Below are 12,977 nucleotides of genomic sequence, written 5' to 3' on the forward strand. Positions count from 1 at the left end.
TTACACAGATGGTAATCCAGGAGCACTGTGAGCTGAGCACCTAGGGAAAAATAGGATTCTCTGAGACAGAGAAGCAGAGAAGGATGCTCTGAGCTGAGAGATTTGCAAGAGTAAAGGAGTGAAGGCAAGAAATTACTCAAGTGGTGTCTGCAGAGAAAGGATCAGTGCCGGGTTGAGACGGGAGATCGGAGTGGAAACGTGGGCTTTGGACGTTGCCAAGAGGTCTGGGACGTCACCAGGTAACATCAGTAAGCCTGTGCTATACCAACAGGGTGGATGGGATGAGAGACGAAGGATTAGAGACCAGAAGGCCTGTGTACCCAGATTAATTTCTGATGTGGGAGTTCATGTAAATCGCTGAAGATCCCACGGTTCCTGTGCTGGCACTAACCAGGGAGGAGGCAGGGAGGGAAGAGGCGGGATGAGAAGTCTGCAGGACTCTGCAACGCAGAGATTTCCAGAGAGCCCGGGTTGGGTTGGGGAATTCAGGGAAGAGGGGCAGCAATATTTAAGAGGGGTGGTAAGGAACGCTCTGACACATGTTCAACTTTCTCTTCCTGTGCACTGAGCAGGAAAATCTCCCCCAGGAGAATACTTTTGCCCTTTAACAAATATGAAACTGACAGGCTGACACTGTTGTGAAGTGGAAGAATTTTTTTTTTCTTTTTTATTAACAACTTAAATGATAGGCATGGAAGTGTGCGCCCTATGTGAAACACATGTTGCTCTCCAACACCTGACAACCTGACATAATTTAAGAGCAGCTACCAAGAGCCCATGGCCCTCAAACTGCCCATGAATCTGCTTCCCTGGATGGGCTCCAACTGGGTGAAAACCTGGGGTGGGCCAAGTCCAAGGGACCCAACCTTCTCTTCTCATTTGTACCCAATTTGTGGGGAGTCGCTTTCAGAAAACAGGGGAGGCTGTAATTAACTTGACTGTGGTGTTTTCTGGAGTGTTTTTATTCGTCATCTGATTATTAAACAGATTTATGGCCCTGCCCACCCGCTGAAAAAGAAGCAAGGCATTTAGTTGAAATTAAAAGTGCAGATAAGGCTGCCTGTTTAGATAATAGCATCTCTTTTTTAATAGATTACTCATCTTCTGCGAAATCGGGGAGAGGAGTTAATTTGTGTGATGAAGTGCTTTCTATTTCTGGGAGCTAGCTGGTGGATGTGATTGCTTGAGGAAGGAGCATAATTCATTCTTAAAATCACCAAAGGCATGTTCAAGCCACACACCTATGCCCCGAGGAGTCAGGTGATTTGTAATGTGATGTCGAAGAACCAAGAGGCTTGTGGTTTCAAAGCAAATGTTTGGGGAAGGTGTACAATTTGTCTTTAGGGTGGAGGTCCGCTTCCCGTTCGTCCTGCGAAAGGTGCCAGAGCGATAAACTTCACTTGTTCCTCTAAGCCATCTGACCAGGCGGCCACTTATTAAAAGGGACGGTGAAGACAGATGGACTTGGGCTTGAGTTCCAGAGAAGTCACTACTAGCTAGGTGACCATGGGCAGTAGCAGACCCTCTGTGGGTCTGTTTCCACATCTGTAAAGTAGGGGTAACCCTGGGGGGTGGTGGTGAAGGATGTGTGTGGGACGGAGCCAGCCAAGTGCCCAGCCGTTGTATGCCCGACTTGGCTGTCCTCGGCTTCTGGCTTCTGCTCCAGGGACTCACTCTGTTTCCACCCTGGATGGAGGGCCCCCTGAAAGAATCCATGTGTGCACAGGTGTCAGGGAGGACTTCCAGCTTTACGGAACACTTGTTGGGAGAGGCAGAGAAGGAGTTTTACATCGCATCCTCCATAGCAACCCACTTACAGCTCTCCCCAGACATTCCTGTTCTCCCAGGGCCTCTGGGACACATAACACCCAGCCTTACTGGTTCCCTGTCTTCCTCCCTCAGTTTTCCCCCTAGAAACGTATTTTGTTACTGGAACGTGCCCATGAGCATTTCACCCAACCTTCTCTTCCTCTGTCTCCTCTCCTCTTGCCGACTACCACTCACCCAGCACAGCTTACAGTGCAGTGTTCTCTCCCAGGTGAACTCTCTCCCCTGCCCGGGTATGTGCTGACTTTTCCAGGAATACCTGTTTATCAAGGGAAGATCGTGCTTTGTTGGGGTTGGAACTCCGCTAGAAGTTGTTCACTGTTTTAGCAAATTACCTCGCCAACAAGGGTGCTGCTCTCGGTACCTGGGGTGCCAGACCACATACCTGCACTGACCTGTTAGGTGCACTGAAATGTAAACCAGTATAGGACACTCTTAAGTACAAACATTTGGCTACTTCTCTGTCTTCTTGTAGTCAGCCCAAGCATTTACATATTGAAACACAAGTTATTCTATTATTGTTCCTTTATACAACAGTTGGGGCATTACGTATAATGTTATGGCTAATGCAGGCTATATTACTTATGAATTTTATTTTAGGATATTAAAGGGGACCATACAAGATAACTGTAACTTCAAATGGGGTGGGGCGCCTGGGTGGCTCAGTTGGTTAAGTGTCGGACTCTCGATTTCGGCTCAGGTCACGATCTCACAGTTCGTGGGATGGAGCCCTGTGTCAGGCTCTGTGCTGACAGCGTGGAGCCTGCTTGGGATCTTCTCTCTTCCTCTCTCTCCCTTTCTCTCTGCCCTTCCCCTGCTTGTTCTCTCTCTCTCTCTCAAAATAAATTAAAAAAAAAAAGATAACTAACTTAAAGGGACATTGAGTAGGATAGGGTGGAAACCACTGATTCAAAAGGTGAGTCAGCCAGATGTTGAAGCTATGTTGGCTTTTGACAAAGAGTTCGGGCCCAGTTCCCTCAGATCTACTGTGTCCTTCTGTATTTTCCAGCTGCAGAGATGTTAGGGTCCACACTTGCTAAAGCCCCGATACACATGTTTTCCTATCAGCTCTTATGGTGAGAGGAAGGACACCTAAAATATGTTCTTTGAAATCTTTGGCCAGAGAAAAGTGGCCACTTGGGAGTAATAACTTTGTCTACCCTTGTGGTGCTCCAGAAATCTCAAATCAACTTGTAGGAGTTCTAGTGATGGCCTCCTGAGGTAGGCAATGCAGTATCAGTCCTATTTATAGAACTGGACCTTGGGTACATTTTCTCAGAATCTTGGCTGTCGTAACAATAACAACAATGGATACTGGGCAGGGAGCACTGGACTCTGGTCGGGGGCCATGGCCGAGGACTTCAGGATCAAGTGAGGCATCTTTTTTAACATTAGAGGTTCCAGACTGTACCCACCAGGGTTTTTCAAATTGTACTAGATGGAAGGTCATGAAATCAGTTTCAGGGATCATGACCAGCTTTTGAACAAAAGTGAAATCCAAGAGGCCAGAATAGGAATATGTATATGTGTGTGTGTGTGTGTGTGTGTGTGTGTGTGTGTGTGTGTGTGTGTGTGTGTATATATATATACACACATATATATACACACACACACATATATATAGGTGCATCACACCTTGTATTTCGGTTATATGTATGTGTACCAGGTCAAGATGTAAAATGTATTCTTTTTATGGGTCACAGTCAAAAGATTTGAAAGCCACTGTTCCCAGGCATACAGAATGTCTGTGAAAAACAGTTCCCCCAGGGATTCTTAGGGTTAAGGTTTGAGGCCCCTTGCTGTCTACCTATCGGGAGGAACATTTATTTGTCAGATCTCTCACTTGAGGCAAGAGGAGGGTTGTGCAGGTGAAGGAGAGGCCAGGCCACGTGAGTCTGAGGAAGAGCGGGGAGAGCACCTGAGCCCCTACCCATCGCTTTCATAGTGTCACTGAGGCCAGCAAATAGTCTTGCATTCCTTGGAGAACTTCAGTTTTTCTGTTATTCTAGCAGGAAAACTGAGCTTCTATTCTCATCATTCAGAAATCCTAACATGATTGTGATGGCCTAGATTCATTTCCCTCGGCTCACCTTCTGCAGTAGAAGTTAGATTGGTGTTTTTCTCGAACGCTAACTTGTATAGGCGTCACTCGGAGAGCTCATTAAAATCCAGGTCACTGGGTGCCCCCTCATCTGATTCAGGAGGTTTGGGGTAAGGCCTCAGAATTGGCAACTCTAATAAGCTCCTGGGTGATGCCGATGTAACTGGTCTGGGGTCCACACTTTGTAAACCACCGTGATAGATCAGCAGAAAAGAGTGTGCCCAGCATCATTCCCGGCACCCAGCAGGGGTGCAGCACACGCCTTCTTGATGAAACTGAACTGAGTTCTGTCCGCCGAAATGCCTTCGCTAAGGTGCAGCTGGTTCGCTGCTTCCAACAGTGCACAAATGGCTGGTGGACATTCAATAATTGTGTGCTTGATGTGGGTGAATTGTATGGGATGTGAATTGTGTCTCAATAAAGCTATTATCAAGAAGAAGAGGAGGGCAGGAAGGAGGAAGGGGAAAAAGAAATGGCTGGTTTTTTAAAACCAGCTATCAAGAGTGTCTGTTATACCTTAGACTGTCTTAGGAGAGGACCCCCATCAAAAGAGAATGACACAGGGCTTTGAGCTGAACTCTGAGGCCTCTTCAGCTCTGCCACTCTAAAGTTCCTCCCAGAACTCAGAGCCAGAACACGTATTCTCTCCTGAAGGACTGGTCTGTTTTCCTTTTCCAAGTGGCGAATGATGCTTTAATGCCTGTTAATGCCTGTGCATTTCACCTGCGAAAAGCCACATCCCGGTGCAACCACACCTTTCCTTCCCAGCCTCTCTGTTTAATTTTCCTGCTATTTATATTCACCTGACTATAAGTTTTGTCAGCAAGTGAAAGCCCTTGACATCCCAGGGGATGGGAGACAGGATTGAGGTTGTGGGATTGGAAGCGTACCCACCAGGCAGAATGGGGAGACCGGGGGCATCGAGGGGGTGATGTAGTTTCATAGTTAATTATGTCAGAAACACTCGGTGTGACTTCTGCCTGTCACCTACTAGCTGTTTGGACCCAGATTAGTGTAAAACTTTTCTAAGCCTCAGTTTCCCTGTCTAAGGTTGTTAACAGTGCCTACCGAGTAGGGTTGTTGTGGGGATGAAATGAGACAATGCGTATAAATAACAGCACTTAACACTGGGCCTAGATGCACACTGTGAGCACATGACAGAAATCATGACAATGACGATAAGGGTCCACCTCATCTTAGCAGTTTTCCTTTGGCTAGAAACACCTGAGTGTCACAACAGGACAAAGGTGACATTTCTGACTGCTTTGTTGCCCACCCTCCTCCAAATAGATTGGCGTTGCCTTAGAATACACGGTCTAAGACTTAGGAGTGAGTAAGTCAATCCTGGAAACAGATGAGCTATGACACTTTAAAAGCCGGAAGCCCAGTGGAGCTGAGACATGACGAGACCCAGAACACCTACAGCTCCCAGAAGCCAGTCCGGATGTGTGGAGGGCAGCCTCTCCCGCCACAGCCTCTGCATTATTAACAACCCCAGAGGCCAGAGAACCAAGTGACAGGGACGATGCTGATTTGTCTGGTTTGTAACTTGTTCCCTACTTCCCTTCTCCTCTTCCTCCTCTTCCCTTGAGGGCCTGTCCCCGGGGCCCTCTCCTGCGTGCTCTGGGCCCCGCCAGAGTGTGGGACACAAGAGCCCCTTTATTTTTCGTGCTTCTCAGCAGGTGTCTCTGCAAGCTTTGATGGCACCAGCAGTTGAAACTCAGGTATTCTACTTGGGAACTGATCTGATTGCACACGGCGCTGGAGTAAAGATCCCTGAACAAACCGAACTGGATTTGAGTCCTGTCTAAACCACTTACTTTGCTGGCTGTGTTAACCTTGGACCAGAAACAACATCATCTGAACTTGACTTCCCTCATCTTGAAATGAGGATGATGAACCGTGACCTGCTTCCTTCACAGGGGAATCAGATCAAATCAAATCAAACCAAATGAAAGGATGGTGGAGGGAGGTGTGTGGGTTCAGCAGGGATTCGCAGACACCTCTGGCTCCGCGTGAGGCATGTGGGGTACACGGGCAAGCAGAGCAGTCACGGGGCCCACCCTCCTGGAGCTTAAAGTGGGCGGGAGACGAGTAACTCCGCGAATGCAGAACGATGGATGATCTCAGCTGAGGGGCATGAAGAACGTGTCCCAGGGCTCTGCTACAATCTGCCCCAGGGACCAGCTGCGGTCTGAGAGGTCATCAGAAAGGCTTTTGTGACGAGTTGAAGTTTGAGCTGAGAGCTGAAGGATGCGCAGGAGTTCACTGTGGAGGGATGGGAGGAGCTCGGGAACTTGGCAACCCAGGTGGAAAGGCCAGCTTGGACAGGCAGCCTGAGGCAGAAGGGGCCATCTTGGGGCCCTTTGGACACCTGAAGGAAGACGGCATGTTGGGGGGCAGCAAGGAGGGGACAAGCCAGGTACACACAGCCCTGTCACCCCCGGTAAGGATTTTGGACCCTCTTCCAAGAGCCATAGGAAGCCGTTGAAGGGTTTAAGCAAGGCACTGGAAGGGTGACGAGAGGCAGTTTACTTCTCTTTTCAGACACCCCCTGAACTGCATGCCGGCTAGACTAAAGGGGGACAGAGCGGAGCAGGGACAGCAACCATGGCCACTGTACTTGCCCCTAAATTGTACAGTGCTCCAGACACAGGACAGCAGTGGCCTGGACCGGGGCCATATTCTTGCAGTGTCACCGTTACAATGCCCGGGTGAAAACCTCACCCTTCTGTCTTAGTGTCCTAGGGCTGCCTTAACAAGGTACCACACACTAGCGGGCTCAAAACAAAACAACACAAACGAAATAAGTTTATTCTCTTGCAGTTCTAGAAGCTGGAAGTCCAAAATCAAGGGGTCAGCTGGGCCATGCCCCCTCAGAAGGCTCTACCTAATGATCCTTCCTTGCCCCTTGCAGGCTTCTGGTGTTGCTGGCAATCCTCAGTGTTTCTTAGAGTGTTTCTGTGTCCATTATCACATGGCCTTCTCCTCGTGCATCCAAATTTCTGTCTTATAAAGGACACCGGTCATTGCATGAGGGCCCACCCTTAATTTGATGACATCTTCAGAGACCCTGTGTCCAACGAGGGTCACATTCACAGATACTAGGGACTAGGACATCAACATATCTTCTGGGGGGACTCCGTTCAACCTGGAGAAGCTCCTCTGATGCCGTTGCTCCCTGGGCTACAGCCCAGCAGGGAGAACCATCCACAGAGACCTAACTCCCTTGAGACTGGATAAGATGGAGAGGCTCCATTTCTTTTAAGTTTATTTATTTTTGAGAGAGAAAGAGAATGAGCAGGGGAGGGGCAGAGAAAGAGGGAGAGAGAGAATCCGCGCTGGCAGCACGAGGCCCGACGGGGGAGGCTTGACGCGGGGCTCTATCTCACAAACCATGAAATCGTGACCTGAGCTGAAATCAGGAGTCAGATACTTAATCGACTGAGCTACCCAGGTGCCCCAGGAGAGGCTCCCTTTCAACACAGGAGCCAGGAAGCCTGCAGCCCCCAGGGAAGCCTGTGTGTGCGTGCATGCGTGTGTGTTCAGCATGACACATACAAGTATTTAGGGGTGACCCAGGAAGCACAGGCCCTGGTTCTGGTCCTCACTCAGACCTCACTGGCTGAGAGACTCGGGGCAAGACTTTCTCTTCCCTGGGCCTGTCTCCTCTCTAGTAATGCCGGAAATGATACCTGTCCCACCCTCCTTGTAGTGGCTTTCAGAGGAGTCCAGCAAGGCCATCAACAAGTATTTCCTGAGAAGATGCTGTGTGCCTGACCTTGAGAGAACTCGGTGGGAGTGTTCTCGGGAAAGGGCCAGTGGGAGCTGTCCTGTCCTCCCACGTTAATTCCCCAGCTTTTCTCATCCAGCAGCAGGATGGTTAAGAGCACAGACTCCAGTAGCTCCCAGGGGCAGGAGCAGAGATGAAACTAGAGTGTCCAGGAATTGATAATTCCCGAAGCTGGGTGATGGGTCGATGGGCGTCGGGGGGGGGGGGGGGGGAGGGAGGGTCCTTTATTCTATTCTGTTAATATGTTTGAAATGATTCCTAATTAAAAAAAAAAAAATGTAACAAAGAAGACTACAGCCTCTGGAGCCACACTGCCTGGATTTAAATCCAAGACCTGCTGCTTACTAACTGTGTGGACCTGGGGAGAGTTACTTAACTTCTCTGTGTCCCAGTTTCCTCTTCAGTTAAACAGGGATACTAATGGTGAGCTGCCCCAGGGAGTGTTTGTGAAGATTAGATGAGTAAACGCGCATGAGGCCCTTGGGCTAGTGCCTGTACGGCTGAGTTCTCAACACACAGTTACAATGCCTTACAGAAACCAGGCACCAGAGAACGATGTGTGACTGAGCTCGAGTCATCAGGGGCACCTTCACAGAACCACACAGTCAGCCTTGCAGTTCCCTTCGGTCATACCTGCTGCTTGGCTTTGCCTCAATTTGGGTTTCCTGCAAACTGCGGCAGGATATGAGTGCAAGTAGTTGTTTGGGGAGGAGACTTCGAGAAACACCAGCAAGAGAGTGAGGCAGTGAGAATGGGAACAGATGGCCTGTGATGGCACCAGAGCGGGCAGCTGTGCACGATCCCATGGGTGGCCCTGGGATCCAGCACAGAGCAGGCGCTCGGGGCTATCCCACCCGAGGGGGCGCAGAGTCCGGGGCAGAGGCAGGTGCCAGCAAGCTGGTAGCCGTGAGAACAGATGCTGAGGGGGTGTGGACGGGGCACACAGAATCCACCTGTGAGCTCTCTTCACGGCTCTTCTGACACCTGCTTAAAGCCTTGCCGTGACGGGGCTTCCCTTCAGAACGAACCTCACTCCAAGCTGGATGGCCCTGACTTACCATTAAATGAGGGGTAATAAGGGCAAAAGCACTTCAGTATTGGTTTTCAGTCAGAGCAGCCCCTGGAATAGGAATGGTGAGTGTGTGCCATTAGGACTGCTGCCTCCCTGCTGCTTCAGGGGACACCTCTCTTCTCAGTCCTGGCACTTTTTTGTTGTTTATTTTTGAGAGACAGAGAGAGAGAGCATGAGCAGGGGAGGGGCAGAGAGAGAGGGAGACAAAGAATCCGAAGCAGGCTCCAGGCTCCGAGCTGTCAGGACAGAGCCCGACGCGGGGCTTGAACTCACGGACTGTGCGATCATGACCGGAGCCGAAGTCGGACACTTAACCGACTGAGCCACCCAGGTGCCCCTCAGTCCTGGCATTTTTATGCTGAGCCAGAATATAGCCTCAGAGCCTTTCTTAATATAGTTTTAGGTATCCATTACAACCCATTAGCTTAGGCACTTCAGTGAAGCCTGTTTTCCATCCCTGCCCTAGTGCTTATGAAGCTGGGGGAACTCCCAGGGTGGAAGACGCCATGTTGCTGTATGATTCTGGGCAAGAACACATTTAACTTCTCTGGCCCTCCCCCATCCCCCTCTGGCTGGATCGAAGGGCCTGAGAGCAGTGAGGCAGAGGTGGAGTTTGTTCGGTACAGTAGGAAGAGCCTGCTCTTTGACAGTCAGGCTGGGTTGTAGACCCTGGCTTCATCATTTATGAACTGTGTTCCTTGGGCAGGCTCCATTTCCTGCTCTGAGCTTCGTGGTATCGTCTGTAAAATGGGGTCGTAATACCCCATCTGTGGTGTTATTGTAGGTGTCAGAGATTACGTGTATGAAGCAGGGAGCTCCACGTGTGGGCAGGGGCTCAGTAATTGTCCCTTAGAATTGTCATCATCATGACCATCATCATCTTCATCCAAATCCTCTTCCAGCTCTCCAATTCTGTGACTTCAGGGAACGTGCTCATCCAAGAAGACAGTGTGGTAAGAGAAGGCAACAGCCCTGATTTTGTGTAAATGCATTTTTGTGTAAATGCATTTCCTGGTAAGGACAGGAGGCACATAATTGCCCCTAAATAATTGCTCCGACTTTACCACAAGCTGTCAAAAGGCCCTAATTGGTCGATCTGTAATGACTGCGGCCATCTGCGTGCGGGGTGATTTAGCGACGGGGCTCTTCCCGAGCCGGGCCCTCGATGATTAGAGCCAGCCGGGGTGATATTTCACCCTCTGATGGGAGTAGTGGTGTGTGGGTGAAGGAAATTATCTCATCCTTGTTTTAATGACCTACCAGTTGAACCCAGCCAAGAGGCAGCGGTGGTCACAGACAATGACTATGGATTTTTCTTTTTTTTTTTTTTAAAGATAGTGTTCCTGCCCGAACAGCAGCATATCTGGAGCATGATCATGCCTCTTGCTATCTTGTTTCACTGCCCAAGAAAGTCTCTTTTGGAAAGATTTAGTCCCTCAATTAGGGCAAATTGATTTCTGCTTTCTACAGAGTCACTGTTCCAAAGAGAAGTGGTAAAGGGCAGGAGGCGCCATATTAATCTTGGCAGGCAAGCAGGAAGGCGGCCCGGAGTATTTTTCAGCCTTCCAGCCTCGGCTTGTACATGTGGAGATCATCTTTTCTCTGTATATCTTTTAATTGCTCTGACCTCCAAGATGCCAGGGGATACAACACAAAACACACTTCAGGTGGTGGAAGTTTCTGGAGACTTCTGTCGAGCCACTGGAGCAGTGTCCTGTGCAAAAGTGGTTTTAAGTGGCACCTGAGATGATCTCAGTTGGTTCAGAGACTTTGCATTAGGCCGCATTGAATCATGTGGAGAGTTTTTCTCTTTCCAACTCCCGTCTGTGTCTTCTGGTTACCTCGGATGGAGAGCCTCGGTTGGTTTCCCGTGTCTCCCTTCTTGACAGAGAAGCAGACCGTGAGCTCCCAGTGTGGGAGGGAGGGGCAGGAAGATCTGCCTAAAATTGAGTCACATTGTTTTATTTTTATTTGTTTCGGTTTTTCATTAACTCTTGATTCCATTTGGTATCAATTTTCCATTTATGATGTTTATTTCCCTTTAAAGTAAATGTAATTCAGTAATTTTTTTTAATTTAAAAAGGTGAGTTGATTTAAAAAAAAAACAGATTAGAGTGGGATAGAACTGGCAAAAAAAAAAAAAAAGTCGGAGCATATGACTGTAAGAGCTTGGGGAAACATAAAAAGGGGGAAACATCATGTCTCTATACAAAACCTCTCAATTTACTGCCTATACAACCACAGGCGAGTTTCTTAGCTTCTTTGAACATCCATTTTCTCACCTGTCGGGTGGGAAGAAGCATGATGTAGAGTATGATTTTATGAACCAAGCGAGATAAAATGTGTGCAGCTCCTTTGCAAATTATAATCTGCTTTAGGTGACAGTGAAAGTGAAACATTTCTGTACGGAGTTAGAAAAATAAAAGGGTCATTGGGCTCTGAACCAGGCAGCCAGGGGACCCTGGTTTGGAACCCAGCCCTACTGTTAAGTATATGTCAAAGGTGAGTCCTTCCCTTCTCTGGACCTCAGCTTTCTGTCTACAAAATAAAGAAACTGAACTACTCTAGCGGTTTCCAGACCTGGCTGTGCATCAGAATCTCTTGTGGGTCAAGTGAAACTGAAAACGCTGGATGCTACCCCAGGCTTAGCAGGTCACAGTCCCCTGGGATGATGCCCAATGCAGCTGCATTTATAGCCGGCTCACCAGGTGATCCGAATGTGCTCCCTGATTTAGGAGGGCCCTTCCAGCTCTAAGCCCGGATGCAGTGAATTCAGAGCAGCCTGGGTTAGGAAAGGGGGTCACCTGGTAGCTCTAGTCATGTGCTAACTGGGCTTCCATGAAGCCTGGGTCCTGGGCCCTAGAAGACCCGGTCCAAACCGTGATTCAGGGATAGCACCAAGGCCCAGAAGAAATCAAGGATGGGCCCACTGTGCCAGACATGAGAGCCCTGTTCTCCTGATTTTCAGTTCAATTTTCCCAGCTGAGACAGAGAGTATTATTTTGGCTGTTGATGAGCTGCAAATGATCATACACTGAGTTATTTTTTGTGTCTGGTTTCTTTGGTTCACCATAGTAATTTTGAATCATCCATGTGGTTGGGTACACTAAAATTTGCTCCTTTTGTTGCTGAGTAGGGAATCTATTGTATGACTCTACCACGATTCATTTGTCCCTTCACCTGTTGCTGACATTTAGGTTGTTTCTAGTTGGTACTATTATGAATAAAACCACTGTGAAACATTTCATTGTTTTTCCAGGTTTATGTTTCTGTTTCTCTTGGGTAAATACCTACAAGTGGAATTGCTGGACATAGGACAGTTGCCTCTTTACCTTTTTTTTTTTTTTTAAATGTTTATTTATTTTTGAGAGAAAGAGAGAGAGGGAGAGAGAGAGAGAGACAGAGCATGAGCAGAGGGGTGGAGAGAGAGGGAGACATAGATTCTGAAGCAGGCTCCAGGCCCTGAGCTGTCAGCATGGAGCCTGATGTGGGGCTTGAACTCACAAACCATGAGATCATGACCTGAGCTGAAGTCAGATGCTTAACCGACTGAGCCATCCAGGTGCCCCGCCTCTTTACCTTTGTAAGAAGCAGCTTTTTAAAGTGGTTGTACACTTTGTATTCCTTCCAGCAAGGAATGAGTTACAATTGCCCACCTCTTCCCCAGTACCTGATACTGTTCCTGTCTTTACTTTTTGCCATTCTGGGGAATGTAGTTTTTAATTTTGTTCTGTTTTGTTGATGGTTAGCATTTTTTTTTCTTTTTAAATTTTTATTTAAATTCTAATTAGTTGGGGCACCTGGTGCCTCAGCCGGTTAAGTGTCTGACTCTTGATTTCAGCTTAGGTCATGCCACAGCCCTAAAGTCAAGCCCCCCATCGAGCTCCATGCTGAACGTGCAGCCTGCTTCCTCTGCCCCTCTCCCACTTGCACGCACGTGTTTTCTCTCTCTCTTTCTCAAATAAAAATAAATAAGTAATTTTAAAAATAAACATAGGGGCGCCTGGGTGGCTCAGTAAGTTAAGCGTCCAACTTCAGCTTGGGTCACCATCTCGTGGTCTGTGGGTTTGAGCCCCGCATCAGGCTCTGTGCTGACAGGTCGGAGCCTGGAGTTTGCTTCGGATTCTGTGTCTCCCTCTCTCTCTGCCCCTCCCCCACTCACTCTGTCTCTATCTCTCAAAAAT

The 12,977-nt window shown here is 48.5% G+C and overlaps 1 protein-coding gene across 7 annotated transcripts in view; it reads left to right on the plus strand.

The window, feature by feature from the left end:
- Positions 1–12,977, plus strand: part of GALNT10 (polypeptide N-acetylgalactosaminyltransferase 10) — a 222,223-nt gene that overhangs the window by 150,491 nt on the left and 58,755 nt on the right. For 5 of the 7 annotated variants that reach the window (XM_060634785.3, XM_060634789.3, XM_060634791.3 and 2 more), the window contains one exon: positions 9,696–9,746. The exons of the other annotated variants lie outside the window; for them this stretch is intronic. In XM_060634785.3, coding sequence (XP_060490768.3) covers positions 9,696–9,746 — 51 coding nt within the window. The remainder of the gene's footprint in view (positions 1–9,695; positions 9,747–12,977) is intronic. 7 annotated transcript variants of the gene reach the window in all.

The sequence above is a fragment of the Panthera onca genome, chromosome A1, assembly GCF_046562875.1.
Source record: "Panthera onca isolate mPanOnc1 chromosome A1, mPanOnc1 haplotype 2, whole genome shotgun sequence".
NCBI classification, from domain to species: Eukaryota; Metazoa; Chordata; class Mammalia; order Carnivora; family Felidae; genus Panthera; species Panthera onca.